Raw genomic sequence first — 22,829 nt, 5'->3', positions numbered from 1 at the left:
AAGTTCATTTTCCTGTTTTCTTTATGACTGTGTAAGCCTGAATTCCAGGAGGACCGACTCCTGGTTAGAGCATGAATGCTTCAGAGCACTGAAAATGAGAATGGGATGAAAAGTATTTCTAGCTGTTAATTTCTGAGTTTAACAGACATGACTTGGCCAAAAAGCCAGTGCCTGGCTCCAAAACTGAAAGAAGAGACATAAATATGACAAAGAAAGGGAAAAAAAACACCACCTTTTTGTTTCCCCCAAGCACCAGTGCATTTTCTGTGTTTGAATAACCTTATTTAGGAGTTCAAACAGGGTTTGCAGTACCTCTGTGGCTGTTTAGCACTGTGTAATTTTCCTGAGCTGGAAGAAACTTTCTATCTTGATGAGAAAAACTTACCTTAGGACATTATAAAACGTCTCATTGATGTCTTACACATACTTGATCATTGCTGAAACACATACGGAGGTAACAATTAAGTGCACTCTCATACTAAAGGTGACAGTAAATAATTCGCTTGAGCCTGTGGTATGTAATAACATGTCATATACAATTACAGTGGGAATGTGTATGTTTGGGGAAAGAAAAAAAGAGTAGGTCTTGTCTCTTTTGAGATCAGTGTGGGAGAGTACTGGGCTGTATTGAGGAGGCCTTTCCCTTTCCTTCCTAGAGTAGCTTAAATTGAAGTCCTCAGTGTTGCAGAAGATAGAAGAGATACTTTTAGAAAGCAAAAAAGTCATTAAAGTATTTTGCAGGTGGCTGTCCAGTTTAATGGCCAGTAGTCTTTGTTTCTGAGTGCTCTTGAGTTTTTCAGCATCTGCGGGAAAAGTGACACAAAGATTGAAATATAGTGGGACAAGGGTTACATGCAGGTGCCTTGACTTCCCTTACTGAGGCTGTTCAGCAAAGTACTGTTTCCATAGTGTCCCTCATAAAGTTTTCACAATTTCTATGTTTCTGTGGTGTTAAAGTAGGATATAATTTTTTACTTGAGGTGTTTCGAGTACTCGCAGAGATTGACCACACCAGAGTGATGATACAAGATATATATCACTGTGCTGTGTTGTGGTTTTGTATGATTGCCTTGTGGTGAATGGTGGCCTTTCAAATACCACACTGTCTTTCAGTGCAATGTGGCTAGAAATATTTACAACTGTTAATAATTGTTCCCACAAAAGTTACAAGTTAGTTTTGCATTTAAGGTTTTCACGGTCTTTATTTAATTTTGCTGCTTCTCGATACAAAATTAAACTGGCAAAGATATGCACGTTTGTCCCTCTGTGCTGACTACTGCAGGCATTGGCTGTGCAAGAGCAGTGCTGTCTCTGGCCTGACCCTGGCAGAATAGCACTGTTGTTACAGTCGCATTTTAAGATAGTATGTTGTGTAAGTTGTTTTTGTAAGCATGCGCTGAGAGAGAAGTAGAGGCCTTCACAATCTGATTTTGTGCAGTTGTTATCAAAGATTATGTCCAGTGTGCTAAGTTCTGTTATTAAAAGTAACTTAAAATGTATGTACAGGTGGTTTTAAACAGATATATTCCTTTTGTGCCTTTCAGATTATCTACTGACTAGTGCCAAAGATTTAATTGCCTTTTGCTAGTCCTCAGGCCAGCAGAGTTGGGGGAATTACCAGCGTTCTCTTCCAAAAGTGTCAATGAATTGTATACTTGCAGATTGCTCAATGCAGTGGGATTACACTGCTACTGTTGAGGGTGTAATTGAGTCAGCTACAACTCAATAGTGTGTGAGGAAGACCTTAATTTCAGAATTGAGACTGAGTTTCTCACACTGGAATAAGTGAAAGGCAAAATCAACATACTTTTAAAACTTCACTCATTCAATGAGGCATCCTTAAAAGGGAGTTTTGGGTTGACCTTTTCTATTAGCTTACATTAAAAGCATAAAGAACAGTATCTCATTGGACTAAATCCATTCTTCATGAAAAAAAATGATATTTTACTTTGTTATTGGATTACTTTCTCTACTTCTATCTGCAAGGCTTGCATGGTATTGTTTTAACAAGGAATGGCATTCCTTTGTTTCTAATACAAGTAATATAGTTTTTTCTTTTTTTGTTGTCATCCCCCTTCCAGGGAGCAAAGTCTAGGGGGAAGCAGAGGTTGTCTATTCTTTAATGAATGAACTATAGAAAACAAAGTTAATTTTACTGCTGTGGCTACCGTACTCCTGACATAGGTCTGTGGTTACATGTTTTTCTCTGTCAAAATGACTGAAATGTGTAAATGTCATCAATATTTATGTGTAGAAATACTTCCTGGAAGTGGTTGCTTGAAGTGCCAGGTCTTCTTTTTATAATTACTGATTAACAGGGCACATTTTCTTTGTTCAGTGAATGATCTGTTATAGCACACAGAATGTCCTTTCTAGCCAGCTGTTTTCTGCTGAGGAGGAGATTTGATGTTTGCCAAGTCACTGTGGCAAAACTTAGTATACATAAAGCATGTAGGCCTTTCTCTCCAGTGTGACTGGTGATCTTAATTATCTCTGTTTCAGAATACTTGATTTGAAACACTTGACACCAGTTTTAAAGCTGTGTGGCTTTTTAAAAGTTGGGCTCCTTTTCTATTCTGTTTGAATTGGCAATTGTAATAGCAATTTTTATTACACAAACATATTTTAACAACAATTCCAACAGAGACTTTAAACCTTGAATTGCATTTACTCTTAATAGTCATTCAAGGAAAAGAAGATCAGTGCTGTCAAACAGAGGAAACCTTCCCTCTGGATGGCGTTTCAAAATGTTTTGCAGTCCTGTCAGTTAAAAAGTCTGATCTTCTAGACATACAAATGTGATTAGGTAATAATTTACTAGAACTTATTTCAGTGAAACAAAATCACTGAAGGGAAGAGATGGGAATCCTATCTTTTAAAACTGCTTAGTGAGGTGTAGAAACTCATTCCTGGAATCTGTAAGTTTTTTTTCAGGTCATTTATTATGCAGGCATGCTGCTTGCTTCACGAAGCTTCTGTTGCCTTGGCATTAGAACATACCAACTCCAAACACATTTGTTTTCCAGATCCATCAAACTTTCAGCCTCTGCAGTAAGTATTCTTTCAGCTTCATAGAAGAAAATATTCTGCACTATATTTTAGAGATGCAATAATTTTGCAATGTTGCCAATATATATGCATTAGCTGTCTTTTCTTTATCTCGTTACACTGATCCAAACGTTTAATATCAAGAACAAAATAAGATATTTGAATCAGTCAAATATTTAACCACACTAGCATAACAGAATTTGGTGATTATTGGTTTGTGTGCCTTTTTCAGTCTTTGAAGACACATCTAGCATCTATCAGGCCAGAAAGATTGCCGAGTTAGGGCACTAAAGCTCACAATACAGGAGACAGGTTAAATCCCAGCTTTGTCAGAGGCTCTTGGTAAGACAGTTTATTTCTTTGTATCTCATTTTTACTTTAATGAAATGAGAATAGTGGTGCTTCTTGACGGTGCAAGAACAAGGGGTATATAAGTCCCTTAAACTTAATTTTATACAGAATCTTCTCAATTTCCCATCCTAACTGCTTGTAAGATTGTGTAATTTCATTTTAAGTCCTCTTTTTTTTGGGGGCGGGGGGGAACAGAGCTTTGGAACATGGTGGGTGGTTGGAGGTCACACTCTGCACTGCATATAGAACACTGGAATGTAAATTGTGTTCTGGCTCAGAACAGGAGTTCATCTAGTCAGCAAACTGGGTCAACCGAGACACGTGTTAGCCTTCAAAACAGATGTTCAAATCATTATAATGGACGGTTGTAGCACATTTTGCCCATATGAGAAGTTTCTTTTTCGTGCAAAAGGAGGTCACCTTTTGCTTGAGTCAGATTTTCATATGCTGTAAGTATTTTTATTCTATTTAATGGAGTTAGATATTCTCAGTAAAAGTGACGTCTAAACCTGGTTGGGTTTGGTTTCATTTTTTTTTCTTTACATTTTGGCTTCAGTTGTAGCTTTTGACTTTGAGTTCCACAATTCAATTGTGCGCCATGCAAAAGTATTTGCTTCTGTTGTTATTAAAGATATTGACATTCAATTTAATCACGAGTTTCTTTGTGTTAAGAAGAAAGATAAATACAAGCAGCACCTGACTGTACTGTTTTTCCCTAACACTTTCTTTGATAGAAAGGCTGTATTTCCCTAACACTTTCTCTGATAGAAAGTGTTAGGGAAAGCAGGATGTCAGATGAGAGAGAGCTTGATGAGAACATACCTCTCCTGCTTAACACCAGTCTTAAACTCATGGAAATCCTAGCCCTGAAATGGTTTATTATCAAGTGATGACATAGTTGGCTGAAAGAAAACAGGGTCTTAAGAATTCTCATGACCTTCTGGCAGAAAGAATGCTACTTGAGGTATCATTTTTAAATGTCAGTTAATTGGTTGGCTTTCTTCAAGTAATAAAGTGGACCTGAACCCCACTGCAAGGTGGACCTGTGAAAACCTGAAAACTGATGCAGGACTAGCTATTCTGTTTTAAAACTAGTTTCAAGGCACAAGAAAAAATACATCAAAAGACTTGGATCATTAAATACTTAAAATAGTATGAGAGCTGTAAAAATCAAAGCTTATTTTACTTGTCAACACATTTTTTTTTTAGCTAGGGAAAGTTACTTATGCAGTTAAGCTTTACATTATAGTTGATTACAAAAGTTCTGCAGTTGATAAGCCTTCAGCTTTTAGCAAATTGAAACAATTTTAAGAAGAACTGGTCAATGGAACAGATTTACCTATAGCAGTGTACGGAATTCTCATTAGTAACTGGAAGGATTTAAGGTGAGACTTCTTATTTCTCACAGCATGAGTAGTTGTCTAGCATGTGAAAAAAAAAAGTGTGTGTGTGTGCTCAGTCTAAGTAGTACGTGTGTTATTTGTGTTTATATAGTAGAGCCAAACATTCATCTTAGTTACCAAGAGATACACTGTAAAATCCAATTCATCTTCTAGACCATATATGTGTTTTTAAATAGGTATAGTACAGATTACCTAGTCAGAACTCCCTCTTAGCTTCCTCTTGTCCTGTATCAAGAAGTAGAACTTAACCTATCAAGTTATCTTAATGGTTTCTTACTGAGGACAAATAAAAGGTGTCCTATGCTTGATTCCTCTTCTATTTGTTTATCATAAATGAGGTCACAATCAGATCTGTAGAGAAGATCTATAAGCAGAGTTGTATCTGTTTAATTTTACAGCTTCCCATTCTTCAAATCATTATGCATATGGTAGCTTCATTACTGTAAAGTGAGTGCCAGCACTATATTTCTACCATGAGTCATTCTCAATGATTCAAAATTGAAACTTGGAGTGTAATGGTAACACAGACATTTTCTTCTCAGAGGATGGTAGCTAGAGTATGGGTTTCGAATCCTTCACAACTGGCAGTGGTAAATCACTAAAATCAGTAGTTTGACTCAAAGAAACAGAAGTGTCTGGAGTACTGAGGTACTATGTAATTCCTATGTAATTTTTTTCCAGTGTCAAGCTGTTTTACAAAGATAAAATACTTTAAAGTTTTAAAAGTCTGAATAAAATAGGATATGTCTTTGCTGTTTTCTTTTTGCCTATCAATTTAAAAAATAAAATTATATCGAAACTGCATGCTTTCCAAACTGGATTGAGCAGGAATTGATAGAAATAGCGCACTCTTTAAGTTGTTAGTGTACCATAGAAAAGAAAAAGAATGTATGTCTCTTTTTTCAGGTCATCTTTTAAAGCTGTTGAGCTAAATTATGCCCCTGCTTTATCCTTGCTGAAAATTTAGAGGCTTTAGATAATGATGAATGGGAATTTACAATATTTTTGTGTATTTTCTTGTTAGTCTGAATTCAAGCTATTATAGAAGCTTTAGTGAAAGAACATTCTGAAATTTCATGTAAGTACTGAATTCAGCTGGCAATGGTATATTTGAGAAAGCATGAAGGAGGGTGTTTGTCATGCAGAATCCAACAATGTAAAACTTTGTCTTTCTTAACAAAACCCTTCTGTCTGTATATTTTGATCTTGCAGACAATGGCCTTCAGACACAAAAACACAAGACGAATTGAAGGCCTTGACAGCAATGTGTGGTGAGTAAAGGGAAAATAGTTGCAAGTTTCAGAAAACATCTCGTCTGCTATCTTTACTTTCCAAATTGATAATTATTGCCAGTAAGAAAGTACATAGCACTTGCTATCTCTGCTGGAGTATATTGGGTACCTGCTTAGAAGCAGTGAACCAATTTCTGTTAAAGATGTGAATTAAGTCTTATTCTTGAGCTGTGAATATTAGGCTTCGGCTTCTGTTCATCTGATAAACCATATAAGACAAGTATATCTCTTGGGCGTGGTTGTATAGCTGACTCCCAAATTTAAATGTTAATTTTGTTGAGTAATGTATTTCAATTACACTTGGTTTGTATTTACCAAATGAGTCAGATTTCTTTTTGAAGCCATTATACTTGTCTTTATAATTTAGCTCATTATTTTTAATCAACTTTTTTTTTGCAGGTATTAAATTGGTCTTAAAGCAGTATTGCCATCACTGGTAAAAATGAGATTTTATTAGTAGGTGAAAATACTCTTTTGGGTTTACATTAGTTGTATGTGTGTGTATATACATATCCGCACACAATGTGTTCTGGTCATCCAGCCTCAAACTCATTGTTAGCAGTTTGTATTCATTTTTGACAGAACTGTGGTGCTGTGTGGGTTTTTTTCTGTTGTTGTTTTGTGGTTTTGTTTTTTAATTCTTATTAACATTTGCATAGGGAGGAAAGGGCAAAATTCAAAGCTTACCTGTGAAGGGAGTTAAAAAAAAGTTGTTCAAGAATCCTCATGTTTGTATCTGGCTGCTAGGAACAGCTGATGAAGAGTCTGAAACAGTCCATGCCTAAAAGTACAGAAAAATAAAATGTAGCACTCTGAGGTGACCAGAAAGTTTAATGACACCTTCACTTGACAGCATCGAGCTTCCAAATCATTTAATATGCTGTTCTGACTAGGTCTATTTCATTTTGCAAAGACAGTAGTGTTCCATTTCTGCCCATATCCAGAGTTCCTGTGTGTTTGTGCATGTGTACATCTGAGCATACTTCTGCTGGCAGAAGTTGTTCTGTGGATGCAGAAAGTTGGCCTTTTCTTGGGCTCCTTCTGACTCCTGTGGTTACTTGCCATTGTCCTAGCCCCCGCCTCTCCACGTGAGCACTCTGTTCAAACCTGCCTTCACTGCTTTCAATTTAGCAAACTGAAATACTTTTTTTTTTGCCTTTTGGTGCTAATGAAGGAGAAAAAAAAATTATCTGGTATCTTAACTTTAAAGTGCTTTTTCTCTTCAGGGTTGAATTTACAAAGGTGGCAGCAGATCCCTCAATTGTTAATCTTGGTCAAGGCCTTCCTGATATATCCCCTCCCAACTATGTTAAAGAAGAGCTGGCAAAGGCATCAGCAGTTGACAGACTGAACCAGTACACACGAGGCTTTGTAAGTATGTAGAACTTAAGGACTCAAGTTCAGTGGAGAATATGCCACAGGGAAGAAAATATGGACTTTGCTTTGAATTGTTTTTATCTGTAGGTCAGACTGTTATGTCCCAAGTTAAGTTGATCTAGTAGCCTTATATGTTACTAATGAACATCCTCTGTGTAGGCTTCTTCAAGGCAGACTCCTTCAGCAGGAGGAAAATGGTAGAGCACATCTAAGATGAACTGTGTTTGAAGAGTCATATTACAGTTTAGAGAGTGTGTATTACAACTTTACCTCTGATTTTGGTCAGTGTAAACATGGATCACATGGGATAATGATAGAATGAGAAAGAAATACTTCATACCACTCAAGACAGTGCAAGAAAAGATTCATCTGTAACATTTAGTAGATTTCAGTGGAGGTTGAGAAGTGATGGGCACAGTAAGTTTTTGCCTGGGAAAGATGCTCACTAGCTATTCTATAAATCGGCTTATAGACTTCGTCTTGAGCTGAGTGTGAGTGTGTGGCATTTGTCATTGCCAACACAGGATATTCAAGTGGGCTATTACTGTTTCAGTATGACCACTTCCTTGTTTGGTTTATTTTTCTTTTATTTTGTGGTATAGATAAAGTATATTGCCCAGTTGAAAATCATGTCTTAGGACTAGTACAAGACCCTAAGGAGTGCATGTAATATTTTTCTAGATGATCATGTTGTGCAATTGTAATAGAGAAATATTGTATAGACTGGTAGGCCAGCAGTTGTTTTGGTAGTTGTGGCATCACTGTATATATATTCCACCATAACTTTTTGCCTATTCTCTAAGAAACTGCATGCGTTATAACTGTCATTATATCTATTTTATATATATATGTATATATATATAGGGAGCAGCAGTAGCCAGCAGCTCCCTAAAGGATAAGCTGTCACAGTGAGCAGTGTGAAGACTTCACTAGCCAGGGCCCAGACTCACAGTTCCTGGGCAAGCCCAGAGAGTGTGGCTGAGGTCAGCACAGATCACCAGCCAAGACTGTCGTGGTGAGGTGGGCCTTAGATGAAGCCAGGATGTCAATCCACAGGTCAGGCCTGGTAATGCTAGCCACAGTTAGACATAACCCAGTGATCACTGGGCATGTCCAGGGTGACACAGCTGGTCTAAGGGCAAGCCACAGGTTCAACGGGGTCTATGGCCAGATACAGGCATGGTTATAACTGAACTGCAGATCAGCAACCCTACTGCATAGCATTTAAAGAGAGCCCCTGGACCAGGGGCAGAGTTCTGGGTAGACAGCCAGGTAAGGCTGGTCAGGGCCCTGGCAAGAACAGAAAGAACACAAAAAATCCCCAGTGATTGTAGTTTCATTCCTCCATCCCTCTTTGGATCATTTTTGTTTAGTCACATTTACCAATGTGTAAAGAGTCTCTGGATGTACAATATATATGTAACTATATAAACCTCTCTCTGGATAAACTTAAAAGTATAAAGCAATTATTTTTGTGTCAGACACACAAAAGATGGCTGGGATTTAGTGACCTTACAGGCTAAGCATTAGTATGTTCATCACCCATAATAAGGTACCTGAAAAGTGTTTGCTTACCAGACGGGAAAGGTTTTGGAGCAGCCTTGGCATAGGGGGAAAGGTTACAGAGAGAATGGGCTACAGTCTGCCTTCTGACAAATATTCACAGAGTGATTCTCTAAAACAATTTTCAAATCAAGCATAAATATAATTTTCCTAGTGCAAGCAATTATTCAGTATTTACTTCTGTCACTTTGGTCTTCATTTCCAAATAGTTTGATAATTTCCGTGATAATTATGAATGTTTGCAGATATATTATACTGTAGATAGCAATTAAAGAGGAATTTTTACCAATATTCCTATCTTCAGTCTGTACACTTCCTCTACAAACCTATGCACTTGCAAGATTTTGGAGCACAAGTATTTGTGGTGGTAAATATGGGAGGGATGAGTAGGAATGATGCACATCCATTTGATAATTGAGACATTGTCGTAGCTCTCTGCCACACTTGGACCTCTCATTGACAGTAGGGCTATGGCTTGTAGAGCAGCCTAACATGACTTGGGTGGTGCAGCATTCCTGTGTAGCTGACACACGTGGCAAGCAGTGGCTGTCATTTGAATCAACAATGACTTGTAAGCCTCAATTTATAGTAATGTTTATGTTTACAGAAGGGTTTGTGGTATATGTCTTGTGTGTAGAGGTACAACCCTCAATATTTTAGAGGATTTCTTTGCATACTTGCATTTTCTGTAGGAGCTGTTTTCTGTTTCTACCAAACACCTAAAAAGAAAAAAAGATTTTCCGGTAGAAAAAACTGTAGTTTTTCTGAGGAAACAGAATTATGTTGTCTTATATCATGTTGTATATGATCTTTGTTGCATGGTTGTGTTCCTTCCACATTTTGAGAAGAGTATGTTAAGTGCTGCAATGTAGGGGACACAAATGGTGAATGGTGCTCTGAGATTTGGGATATGACTATATGAGTCATCATTCTGATCACAAGTGCTGTTTAGTGGCAGTATATAACAGATAAAAAAGATTCCCCTTGCACCAAGTATTTTTTTAGTTGAAAGATGGGGAAGGAAACAGAAGGAACTTCAGATAGAAATATGGGCAAGTGTGAAAGATACTCTAAAGGAGTTGAAGATGAATTGGTGTCAGAGTATCCCCTCTCTCCTCCTGTCTTTTGTCTCCTGTAGGATCCCTGGAGCTATCCTGAGATGTGATAAAAAGATAGAAAATTAAAAGCAAAACAAGAATTTCCTAGTAGATAGCGAATAAATTGAAACTACTTTTCTTTCCTAATGCACAAAAACTTTAAACCATTCTACCTGTTAAAAGCCATTAATGCTGAGGGTTAATCTCATTTTTTTCTATTTTAAAATGTATTATTTTGATATATGTGGAAAAAAAAGAAAAACCCAGGCATGGGCTGTGTGCGTTGTCAGGAACACAGTCATCAGTTGGATTTGTTTGCTTTGAACAGGGACATCCGTCGCTGGTGAAAGCCTTGTCTCAAGTGTACGAGAGAGTTTGTGGCAGAAAGATTGATCCTCTCACAGATATCTTGGTGACCGTGGGAGCTTATGGATCTCTCTTTAGTACAATACAGGCATTAGTTGAAGAGGGAGATGAAGTAAGTTTTTATTTGAAATATTCAGGTATAGTGACTGAAATGAGAGTTTGCCTGCTTTTTGTTTGTTCACTTTTAAATGTAAGTTAATGTTGGGGCTTCTTTCTGATCTCTATTAGTGTGGCTTGTTACAGTTGTACCTCTGACACTTTCAGAAGTTGTGATGAGGAGACTACCCTTTGGATGCCTTCCTACTTAAAAATCCCTTTCTTTCATACTTAGGGTACCTGTAGCAGTTTCTTTTTCACTGTTATGTGACATAACATGTGCTGATTTCTTATGTGAGAAAACCTGTGGGATGTTATCTGAAACAGTCTAATGGTGCCACAAAGCACTGTTGGTGTTTGAGTAACCAATGTGTATCAATTTCTATTTAGGACCATTGCTTAGCAGCATAGGTAGCAGAAAAGCAGGAATGTCCATTAACAAAAATTTGTTTGTTTACTGTACTAGCTGTGATGATTCATCCCTAAGTTCTCTGCCATTAGCATTTGTTTTCTCTTTTTTTTTTGTTTGGTTTTCTGTTATCTAGCCTCAATGTGATTTTCCTTGAATTGGTCCTCTTTTTCTACCAGAAAATTTTCTTTTGAGATTTGTAGATACTTGGCAATCTTGCTCTAAAATATTTTGCAATGTTAGATCACGATGGAGTGCCAGAAACATTATCAAGTTACACCACCAAAGTAAAGCTGGAAACATGATGGTATCATGCACGGTAAATTATCTGTTTCTGATACTGATGATTGTCATTTCAGGTAATAATAATAGAGCCATTTTATGACTGTTACGAACCAATGGTAAAGATGGCAGGTGCAAAGCCTGTTTTTATCCCTCTGAGATATGTGAGTAGCTTTTTAAGTATTACTTATATAAAGTTTCACATCCATAATCGATACAGTTTGATGAAGACCTAGGTGGTGCTTTTCTGTATAGTTTTTCGTAACATCCAATTACATTAAAATGAGCTAGATTGCTATAGCAGATTCCTAACTGTTTGGCCATTTTTATGTGGATAAGGAGGAGGAAAAGGCCTTGAATCTCTCTCCAGTGGTGATGAGTCTTTCCAGCCAAACCACTTTTTCTAGTGTCAGGGAAGGCCATAAACTCTCATGTCATGTGACTGGGCTTCCTGCGTTGCACACCATTATAATCAACATGTGTGCAACCAGATCCTGGAAACCAGTTCCTGGGGAGGCTTTAAGACACACAGTAGCCAGGAGAGGACAGCCACTGTCAGAATAATTTACCTTGCTTTTAGCCTTCCCGCCTGTTCCTAGAAGTTCCTTCTCCCAGGACAGATTGGACAGGTTGTCAGCTATAGTTATAAAGGTGTCTGAGGGTGGTAATTCAGGCATCTTTGTTAGGCTGTAATATGTTGTATTAATGTAATGCATAATTATATATATTTTTTTTTAAATTAGAAAAATAATGGAAACTCTGCATCTAGCGCTGACTGGGTCTTAGATCCTGCTGAACTTGCAAATAAATTTAATTCCAAAACAAAAGCAATTATTCTGAATACCCCGCACAACCCTATAGGCAAGGTAAGAGTCCTGCTTTAACACTACTGTAATTTCAGTGTATGCCTTATATACTGTGATTAATGCATTGTCCTTTACTTTCTTGTATCCCAGGTGTTTACCAGGGAAGAGCTCCAAGTAATAGCTGATCTTTGTATTAAACATGATACCCTCTGCATCAGTGATGAGGTTTATGAATGGCTGGTGTATAAAGGAAACCAACACATTAAAATAGGTGCTGATTTTTTGGTGGAGTCTTACAAATGGTTGTAGAATGATGTTGTAGCAACAGATTCATTGGTAGTGGTTCTAGCGTGCAAATGAGGTGGACGTGGATGTTGCTGACCACTGCAGTTGCAATAGTGGTATGATCTTGTCTAACTTTGTGTCTCAGACTTATAAATGTGTCTTGATTTATATGTTTCTGTTGAAAATGAATTTATTTAGAGAGTCCATATGGAGCTCACCCGAAGCAGTGTACAGAAAAAAAAAAGCCAAGTACAGGAAGGGACCTTTGCTCTGTCGTCTCCTTGGAAAAGAAACAAAGAGATTTTGGTCTCCTGCTAGATACAGAGATAGGCCTACATGCATCCCTTAATCCATGCAGGCATCCTTACCTACCTGCTATTGTCAAATTATATAATAAACCATAATTTATTGACTCACTCTGCTACTTGTCCTATTCTTGTAGATGTTTCTGGGTTAGAAGTCTTAGTAATCTTTTTGTTTTTCTCATGTCTGGGACAGCCAGTGACAGTGACCAGGACAGTTGTGTCAAAATGGCTTGTAGTGCCTGAGTTAATGTTGTATTTGGGGCTTTTCTCAGGCATCAGAAATAATTCTGTCTTGAGATGAATGGGTAGTCATTTCTCAGATTGTGTCTTTCTTATGAATAATTACACATCTTGGCTGAGGATAACTAACACATAGTTTTCACAAGTTGTGCCTCTCATTTTCTGCCTCTTGGTTCTTCTGTCATTAATCCTTACCTTCTTTTCATGGCAAAAAGCACTCGCCCATATATTTTTTCTCATTTGCTACAGTTGCTATAATTTTAGAATATTCTCATTGCTTGCTTAATATGATGGAGTGATATCAACATACAGCTCTGAGTTAGGGGCAGTACAGATTTATAACTACGTGGAATATGTGAGTGCATCTCTACCGAATTAATTTTATTTTCTGTACAGCTACCTTGCCAGGTATGTGGGAAAGAACAATAACTATAGGAAGTGCTGGAAAAACGTATAGTGTAACTGGCTGGAAGGTAAGAATCAATGTATAAGTTCAGTTCTATAAATAACAATGCATTTATTACACTAAAAAAGCCTCTTTTTATGACCTGTGTTTTGAAAGCTTCTGGCAAATCTCTGTGTCTCTAAAACTTGAAGTTATCATTCAGTTGGAGTAATTACCTATCTTCAACACTCATGTTTTAATTCTCTTCTTGTCTCTCAGTTAATAAGGTCTTCTGAGAAAGCAATACTAAGCAAAAAATGAACACCGTATGATTTGTTCAAAACCAGTCAAGATTCAGGGGGAAAACATGGATATTATTGTATTGTAACTTTTCAGTTTTGTGATGACCGTTTCCAGGCTGTGGGAATCGTATGTTTTGGAACGGCTCATATTTCTGTAAAATATTTAATGATAATATTTTGCTTGACTTTAAAATACATATCAGAAAGTAAATAAAAATATTTGTTTGGCATCTAAATTCTTTTTTCTTCATCACCTGTGTTCAAATTGAACCATGACATAGCTGATCCAGTAGTGAGCTTTTGTTTTATGCTCCTTTGACACAAGAGCGTATGATTTGTAAAGATTCAAAACCAATTAGGAGTAAGATCCCTAATAAATGCTCAGTTTGATTTCTGAGTGAAAAGTTTGGTCAGCGCCCTGTGAGATAGAGGGACAAGTGAAATTATAATTCTGTCTCAAATCAAGGAATTTTTTAAAGACATCATTCACCAAATTTCATGTAAACCAGCTCTTAATTCTTTATCAAAACCAGTTCACTATCAGTTCATAAAACAGGAAAACTTGAGACACTGCCTGGTTTGAATCTTTCTAATTTTTAGTAGTACCACTGCTGTAAGTATAACAGATGCATGCTTTCTTCCCTTAGCTTGGTTGGTCTATTGGCCCCCAGAACCTGATTAAGCATTTGCAAGTTGTTCACCAAAATACGCTGTATACTTGCCCAACTCCATTACAGGTAGGTACATAAGGGGCAGAGGAGGTGATTTCCTGGTGTAGCAAATTGTAGGTCTCACTGTAATACTACAGTAATCAAAACAGTGAATTTTTAGTTGTCAAAATATATATCCTGAGGTGCAAGAAGAGCTGACACATTTATCAGCCCACCAGACTTTTGATTGAAAAAATAACATCACAAATAACACACAAAAAAATCAGCAAATAAAATAAAAATTGTTGCAATATGGGCTTGTTTTACGGAGCATTAGCTCTATCTACTTGTTTGTAGTATTCTATTTTATGTTCTTATCAGTAATTTTAACTTCGCTTCAATTCAGGTTGTAAATCCTCGTGTCAAGGACTGTGATTCTGTCTATGATTAGCACCTAGCGAATTATTGGGTGCTTTGGGTGTTGCCACAGCACAAAGTAACAAACAAATTACATGCTTGGATGTAGCTTGTATAATTTGTATATGGTGATTTGCTTAATAAGGACCTGGATCTAAGAAAAATCCATGTGATTTCAGTAGAAAGTATGTGTCTGTGCATTTCCTGAGTGTCCATGAGTACTTTGAACATTGACTATCTTTCCAGGAGGCTTTGGCACAAGCATTTTGGATAGACTATAAACGCATGGATGACCCAGACTGCTATTTTTACTCACTGTCTCGAGAGCTGGAAAGCAAGCGTGATCGGATGGCTCAGCTACTTCAAGACGCTGGACTAAAGCCTGTTGTTCCAGATGGAGGATATTTTATGATCGTTGATGTTTCTACATTAAGTTAGTGTAAAGTTTATTAAAAAGGGTGTGGAAAGTGAGCATTTTAGTAAATCTGACAATGCAGCTTTCATTTTAAACTGTATTCTCATTTCATGTTTGCATAACATTGTCAGGAGAGTTAATTGGGATTGAATTTTTCTGTTTTACCTTAACTTGGGAGGCAGATTTTAAAAGCTTTAGCAAAGCCTTTGTTTGTGATCCTAATTACTGTCCATGTTTTGCAAAGCTTTGGCAAGGTTTTAGGGAGGATAAGGGAGGTGTATAAAAAAATCTGTGTTAAAAAGGTCTATGATTAGTAAAAAATTTGAAGGAATTTGAGGAAGAATTCCCACAGGGAAACATTTTCTATTTCCACATTTTTCACTAACTGGTCCTGATGGCACTTGTCATTCATGCAGGAATGTTTAAACACAACTGGATCTTGCAGTGCTACCATATGTCAGGAAGTTTTAGATACCCCAGTTTTCACAGATGTGAAAACAGCAGTTGCAGTGATTATTGCTCCCCATCCAATAAATACAGTCTTCGGTACCCTCCACAGTCCTGATCCCTCAATAACCCAGACTTGAAGAGGACTTGGAGTACTGCATGGCTTTCATCCAAGCTACATGTCTGAGTTTGCTTTGAATGGAAAGCAAGTGCTGAGATCAGAATGGAAAGGCTCAATCTGTTGGCCTATTTTAATTTAACATAAAAGCATACATCTTTGTTCTTAAGTGTTAACTATAATAAAGTGTTGTTAATGAATGCCTTCCCAGTGGAGCCTAGGAAATCTTACAAAATGTTTGTTTTAATTTTGTTTTAGATGTGGATCTCTCTGATGTAGATGTGAAACAAGCTTATGATTATAAATTTGTCAAATGGATGATAACATCTAAGGTAAGGTGTCTTAGTCATACCCTAGTTTTAGAAGTGCTTTTCTATTGAAAGTAAGAGCAGTGCAACTGTACTTATTAAACAATATAGTAGAGATATTCCATTTGGTGTTTATAGTAACTGCTGATCATGATATTGCTAAAATATTGCTAAATATGCTGAAAATGTACCCTATAGATTGTATTATGTCTCAGCACTTTTCTTTCAGCATGCTTAAATGCTAGTGCTATAGAAGTACCTTTGAAATGGTTTGCCTGAGAAGAGTAATTTGAATTCAGTTAAGCCTAGCTAGTGCATGCAGAACCAAACCTTGTCTTTCCCTCACATGTCTAGAGGGAGAGTTCTAGAAATAGAATAGTAAAATCATGCTCAAACCAGATATTTTTATTTATATACACATCTGTAAGCGAGTAATATTTCTGGTTTATGTTTCAGAAGCTCTCAGCAATTCCTCTTTCAGCATTCTGTGGTCCTGAAACAAAAAAGCAGTTTGAAAAATACATACGGTTTTGCTTCATTAAGGTAAATACGTGTCCTGGGAAGACTTAAGACTCCTAAAAATCAGTGCAGTACTGAAATCTGCAACAGACCGTTACATTTTGCACAGGATCTCCTGAGTTGGATGGCTTTAGGAACAGAAAATTAGCTTGGTGTAAAATTCAGCACAAAGTAGCTTCAACTGTCTTTTAGCTAAGTGACTTTAAATCATCACTGTAGGTGGCAAGGCTAAGAAGGGCAGTTGACAGAAGACAGCTGGTGGGAAGGCCTTTTTTAGCTTCCTCTGATTTTTAATAATGTTCTTGGCCATTGGTGACAGTGAAAATGAGTTACACTGGTACACTATCAATTAAGGTGAATTCTGTAATCCAGAACAGACACTCATTCAGTTTCCAACCACAAAAACAGTGGTCACCTTCAAGTTTAACTTACTTGCCTGAAAAAGTACAGTGTTTCACATGAGCTCCAAATTACATAAGAAAACAAAGACTCAGGAAGTTATTTTACATTTTTTTTGTGCATTGGCTGACTTTTTCTGAGCACTTTGTGAGCACTTCCTTTTCACATAGTCTTAGAATCATAGAATGGTTTGGGTTGGAAAGGACCTTAAGATCATCTAGTTCCAAACCCCTGCCATGGGTAGAGACTCCTCACATTAGACCATGTTGTCCAAGGCTCTGTCTTCCTCCTGTTGAATCTGTTCTTGAAAAGACTGGAAGACTATGGGGACAGGTACATAAACTTTAATAAGCCTGCAACCATGTTTCCTGATGGTTCTGTGATACAGTCAGCATAATGGAACATGTGCAAGTCTTTAACTGTTCTAGTACAAAGACCAGAGCCTTAGCTTGATCCAGTAATGAAGGGGAGTTTCTGCTTGTGTTATCCAGCTCTTTTGATGCAGTATAAAGACCATGATAAAAACCGAGCCAGTAACAGCCAGGATGAAACTTGTTCACTGTGAATGTGAACAGCACTAATCATACAAGACTACTTGTATGACTCACCAGGTTGTAGCTGGGCCACACAACTGGCTAGTGGATAGAATACCCATATTTAGGGGGATTATGTTTGAGTAGTTCACAGCATAACTTTGTTACATGGAGATTTAAAACTCCTGACTGTTCACATAAAGATTTGGAAACTATGCTAGCGTGTCTCCAGTATAGAGCTGCCAAGTACATCACTGCATGTATGCCAGGCTTATAAGAAGTATTGCTTCCATTACATTTGATAATATGAATGCTGAGAAAATACGTTATCTTTTAAATAAACCTAACAGATATTTGCAAGGAGTCAGCATTGAATTCTTTGTGTAGTCAAAATTTGTAGTTATAACTGTTAACAAAGAATTGACTGACAGATATTTACAGGATGCAAGTGGAACTGCCAAACATTGATTTGGGATGATATAACCATGACTGTTACTCTCTTTTCAAGAACTCCATACTTGCAGTAATAGTGATATTCCTTGTTTTGCAGAAAGACAGCACACTGGATGCAGCTGAAGTGATTCTGAAGAACTGGAATAAACAGACAGCCTGATTTTTTTTCACTAACTCTTCCATCTGGTATAATTATCTAATAATAGGAGTTTTATTACAAATTTAATAACAAATGACTTAATACAACACAGAATTACTGACATTGTAAATAACTTTGTGCTGCCACCTGCTGAGTTAATGATTTATTGAAGTGTGTGATGCAGCCAGAGGTTATTTTCAGTCTTTTCAAAAGAATTTGCTTTTTTTCCTGAAAAGAAAATCTATGCAAATCTCTTTTCCTACAAATTCTTGTCTTTTGGTAAAACTCTGTGTAAAATAAATAGATGCTACAGGTATTTGAAAACTGAAGAGAAAAAAAGTGGGAGGTGTTTTTTGTATGACATAGTATAGGAAATAGGATTGAGACTTAAAAATAGTAGTTAATGAAATCCAATAGCCTGCAGTGGACAAAAATTAAGATATGCTTCATATTAGATGATTGCGCTGACTTTCTACATACTCACCTACCTACCTTGTCCATGCACAAATTGCCTCAGTTTAAATAAAGTGACTGAGTTAAGTCAATTCAGTGTTTACACTATAAGCAAGATTGGAAAGTGCTGAGTTGCATAATTACTATTTAATTTTCCCAGAATCATGTGTATTGTTCTGAAAGTAATCAGTCCTTGATGAATTTATACAAGTGGCATTCAGAACAGGAATTCTATTCACAAATGTCTGCCTATTTGTTTAATTATTACATGGATAAATCTACAAAGCAAAATAGGAGACTTTTCATCATGCTTTTGTTCACAACATTGGTGACTTCACACCAAACTTATATAAAACTCTATAGGTCTAGGGGGACCATGAAGATGGGCTGTGCTGTGGAGCTCAGCTAATTTTTTTTCAACCTCAGTTGATAAAGGACTGTTTCAAGAGAGATCAATATGGAGAACTCCTTTCTAGTTGCATCCTTTTCCAGTTCTCTCTGTGATCTTTTAATGTGTGGGAGTAGAAGCAATCCAGGTAGGTAACCTTTTAGGGCTGCTTGCATTGTTCTCCATGTGGTTTCTATTTTCTTCCCACAGGCCTTACTGTGGAAAGCCTCAACAAATTCAGTAACTAGTTCTGCAAGTACTTGACTCATTCTGTAATCACACAGCTGGAATCTTAACTGAATTCCATCAGACTGTGACCGTGGCCTAAAAAAAATGTATAGAAACTGGATTGTGAATACAGCTGCCAGGCTTTTTCATTAGTGCTTCTTGCTCTTGGGCTTTTGGGAGTCCAGTAGCTTGGAATTCTGTAGTTTTGTACTGTCTTACACTGCCATTCCCCAAATGTTACCAGGGGATGATTGGCTGGTATTGTTAAGGTGGTGTATAGTCTTGGTGTAGAAGGAATCATCAATTTAGTAATTAAAATAACTGAGATTTCAGCATGAATTTCATGGGGAAATTCCTACATTAAATTCCTGGAGGAACTATTTTTTTAGATGCTAAATTTCTGTGAAATCTGAACTCTATTTTACAATCCATTTCTGTAAGTTGCACTGGGGAGCTGTGCTATTGCAGGAACCAAGAGGGCAGTGCAGCGGTATTGAGCTGCAGGAGAATTTGGAAAAGGAAAATGCTGCTTTAGCTGAGAAGTAAATTGTTGTGAAAGGAAACCAATTTTTTCCAGCATAAAACCACGGGCTGCTATGAACTGTGTGATTCTGCAAATAAAAAATTTCTAATTTCTTAAGCCTCTGAAATGACATAAAATAATAAAATAACTTTAATTTTGGTTTCTTGTCCTTGAAACAGGTACTTCACAACGCCATTAAGGCTTACACAAGTAATGCTATTTTTATCGTTGTATACAGAAAGTTTTAAAGATCACTGCATCATGCTTCTCTTGAAGGTGACAGCTACGGAGCACAAATCTCTGAAGTATTTTTAAAGCCCTATTCCTGCAGTATAAGATGTTGCTGAGATAGCTGGCTTGTCAGCATATGTACACATACATAACTCTGGCCTCACAACAGTAGTCGGGTATTAAGGGTTCTTCCATTCACCTCTATTTACAATGTTTCCATACTCTGTTAAAGAAATAAATCATAGAATCACAGAATGGTTTGGGTTGAGGGGACCTTAAAGCTCATCCAGTTCCAACCCCCTGCCATGGGCAGGGACACCTTCCACTGGACAGGTTGCTCCAAGCCCCATCCATCCTGGCCTTGAACACTGCCAGGGATGGGGCAGCCACAGCTTCTCTGGGCACCCTGTGCCAGCGCCTCAGCACCCTCACAGGGAAAAACCTCTGCCTAGTGTCTAATCTAAATCTCCCCTTTGGCAGGTTAAAGCCATTCCTCTTGTCCAGGCCCTTGTCAAAAGTCCCTCTCCAGATTTCTTGTAGACCCCTTTTAGGCACTGGGAGCTGCTCTAAGGTCTCTCTGGAGCTTTCTCTTCTCCAGGCTGAACAAGCCCAGCTCTGTCAGCCTGTCTTCGCAAGAGAGGTGCTCCAGCTCTTGCAGCATCTTTGTGGCTTCCTCTGGACTCACTTGGGCAGGTCCATGTCCTTCTTAAATTGGGAGCCCCAGAGCTGAACACAGTATGCCAGTGGGATCTCATGAGAGCAAGAAAATACACATCACTGCTTCCAAAAGATTATGTAACACACTTACGTTACTCTCATTGGCAAATAGGACACCCTGTGGAGGATCGGTCTATAATGTGCATGAAAGAAAAAAGATATGCAGGGCTGAAGAGGAAATCAAATTTTTCCATTTTTGTGTTTGACTGTTTCAAATATCTCATTAGTATGATAATAACGTACCTGCTAAAGCACCTGATTTGGGTTGGGGCACACAGGCGGCCAGCGTTTAAAGATAGTATAGGTGCAGAGCCTTATTTGTGTGTGCTGGTTTTAACCAGGATAGAGTGAATTTTCTTCATAGTAGCTACAACAGGGCTGTGATCTGCATTTGTGGCGAAAACAGTGCTGGTAACACCTGCATTTTAGTTACTGCTGAGCAGTGCTTACCCAGCATCAGGTGTTTTCTGCACCTTAGACTGACCTGGCAGAGAGTAGGTTGGAGGTGCACAAAAAGTTGGGACAGCTGATATTGCGTGCCATATGACTTCATACACAGAAATAAAACTGGGGGGGAGGTTGGCAGGGGGTCCAACTGCTCAGGGACAGGCTGAGCATCATTGATTAGCGGTAAGCAACTGTTACTTGCAACACTTGTGTCTTGGGGTTTAGTTTCTCCTATGACTTTTTTCCCCTCTTTTCCTTAAATTTGTAAAATATAGTATTACTTATTTTGAATAAATAAACTTTTTATCTTAACCCATGAGGCTTTCTCACTTTCAGTCTTCATATTCTCTTCCCATCCCACCAGGGGCTGTGTAGTGCTCAGCTGAACTACAGCCCTCACATTACAGGACCCATTGTATTAGACTTGAGTAGTTTAAATTTCTTTCTTCCTATCTTGTCCAGGTGCTGTAATGAAGTAATCTTTTTGTTTCATCAGATGTCTGAACCCATAAGATGCAGCACAGGAATGAATTAACCTACCAAGCATAATTCAGCTGCTCTGGCTGCTTACTGTTTCCTTCATTTGCTCTTTCAAGGCATTTGACTGACATCTGCTATTTTAGCAAAATAACCATTGCCTAAATCAACAAAGGACCTTTAGAGATACAAGTAAGAGCCAGTGACTCGTTTTCATTAATGTACTGTTCATTGTGTTTGCAAAGGCATCTAAATATCTCATTGAAATTATGCTGGTATTATTAGCAATGTAAGAATTGCAATTCCCCATTTTTATTACTGACCATAGCTAGCATGAGATACTTTGTGTGGAAGTTAAAGAAACTCCAGAATGACCAATTAAGTTTCAAAATAGGATTGCTGTTGTAACTGCTGTGATGGGAAAGCTAGTGAGCTTTCTGTAAGTTATTCAAATGATCCAGTGTTGACAGAGATGTTAACAGTGGTATTACCATCTGCCACATCGACTGCTTTTTCCCTGCTGCTGATGGGCAAGTGTTTGAAAAATTGCTGCAGACAGGGAATAAAGAAATCCTGAGATATGATCAGTTGTATTTATTGCAACATTTCTGAAAGTGATTGTCTTGCTCTGGTGGAAATTCAACTCTCAGTTCTAGTTAATGAGAATAGGGTCAGGAGGGACCCGCTGTTGACAGCCATTGGCAGATGATCTTTTGAATTGAACAGATTCTGTGAGGAGTCAGGACAGACCTGGAAAGCTTGGTGGGACTGCCCGTGCTGATGAGGCACATCTGCTGCAGATGCAGCTGCATACACTTTTCAGAGTTTATGGGGAGCTTCATACCACATGCTGTATTCACATTGACTGCTACAGTGATTCTGCTTTCATTACTATTTCTTCTTTGGGGTTTGTTGAGCATGTATGAAAAAGGTCATTGCAAATGGAGAAAGAGATGCTTTAGAATGTATCTTAGCATCTCTAATAGTTCAGCTTTCTTTTATTCCAAAAGGAATTAACAGAATTACCAATGAAAAAGCGTTTGGAAGTTGTGTGATAATGAATTTAACTCAGTATTAGCAAGTATTAAGGAAACTTTTCAACCCCATTGAATTTTCTTCTTTAAGCTAGCAAATTGAAAAATACTCTTGTTGTATAGTGCAGGCATGGTCTTAAATGGCCTGAGCAGCCCTTTGTATCTGTGTAATAGATAGCCTGTTTACAACTGTTCAGACTTCAATCCTGATCATTTTAAAGCATTGAAGTAACGTCAGTTTCTATTTCCTGCCCTAGCCATCCCTCTCGTTATCAGTGAGGAGGGGCTCATACCAACGGGATAAGGTGTTTGCCTGTTTTACAGCT

The 22,829-nt window shown here is 37.7% G+C and overlaps 1 protein-coding gene across 3 annotated transcripts; it reads left to right on the top strand.

Moving 5' to 3' along the window:
- Positions 1 to 1,964: 1,964 nt before the first annotated feature.
- KYAT3 (kynurenine aminotransferase 3) lies at positions 1,965 to 19,754 on the top strand. 3 transcript variants are annotated; one of them, XM_062613129.1, is made up of 14 exons: positions 1,965 to 2,184; positions 2,935 to 3,051; positions 6,015 to 6,073; positions 7,321 to 7,465; positions 10,460 to 10,609; positions 11,362 to 11,448; positions 12,028 to 12,150; positions 12,241 to 12,361; positions 13,317 to 13,393; positions 14,255 to 14,344; positions 14,921 to 15,107; positions 15,913 to 15,986; positions 16,419 to 16,505; positions 17,964 to 19,754. In XM_062613129.1, the coding sequence occupies exons 2-14, from the start codon at positions 2,953 to 2,955 to the stop codon at positions 18,024 to 18,026; spliced, it is 1,362 nt and encodes a 453-aa protein (XP_062469113.1). In that variant the 5' UTR covers positions 1,965 to 2,184; positions 2,935 to 2,952; the 3' UTR covers positions 18,027 to 19,754. The 3 variants fall into 3 exon arrangements, with proteins under 3 accessions (XP_062469113.1, XP_062469112.1, XP_062469114.1); XM_062613128.1 differs by having other exon boundaries at positions 2,924 to 3,051; XM_062613130.1 differs by lacking the exons at positions 1,965 to 2,184; positions 2,935 to 3,051 and adding an exon at positions 3,769 to 3,848.
- The last annotated feature ends 3,075 nt before the right edge of the window (positions 19,755 to 22,829 follow it).

Source organism: Pezoporus occidentalis, unplaced genomic scaffold, assembly GCF_034315485.1.
Source record: "Pezoporus occidentalis ecotype Australia unplaced genomic scaffold, CSIRO_AGI_Poc_V1 ctg164, whole genome shotgun sequence".
Taxonomy (NCBI): Eukaryota; Metazoa; Chordata; class Aves; order Psittaciformes; family Psittacidae; genus Pezoporus; species Pezoporus occidentalis.
This window is presented reverse-complemented; position numbering and strand designations above follow the sequence as displayed.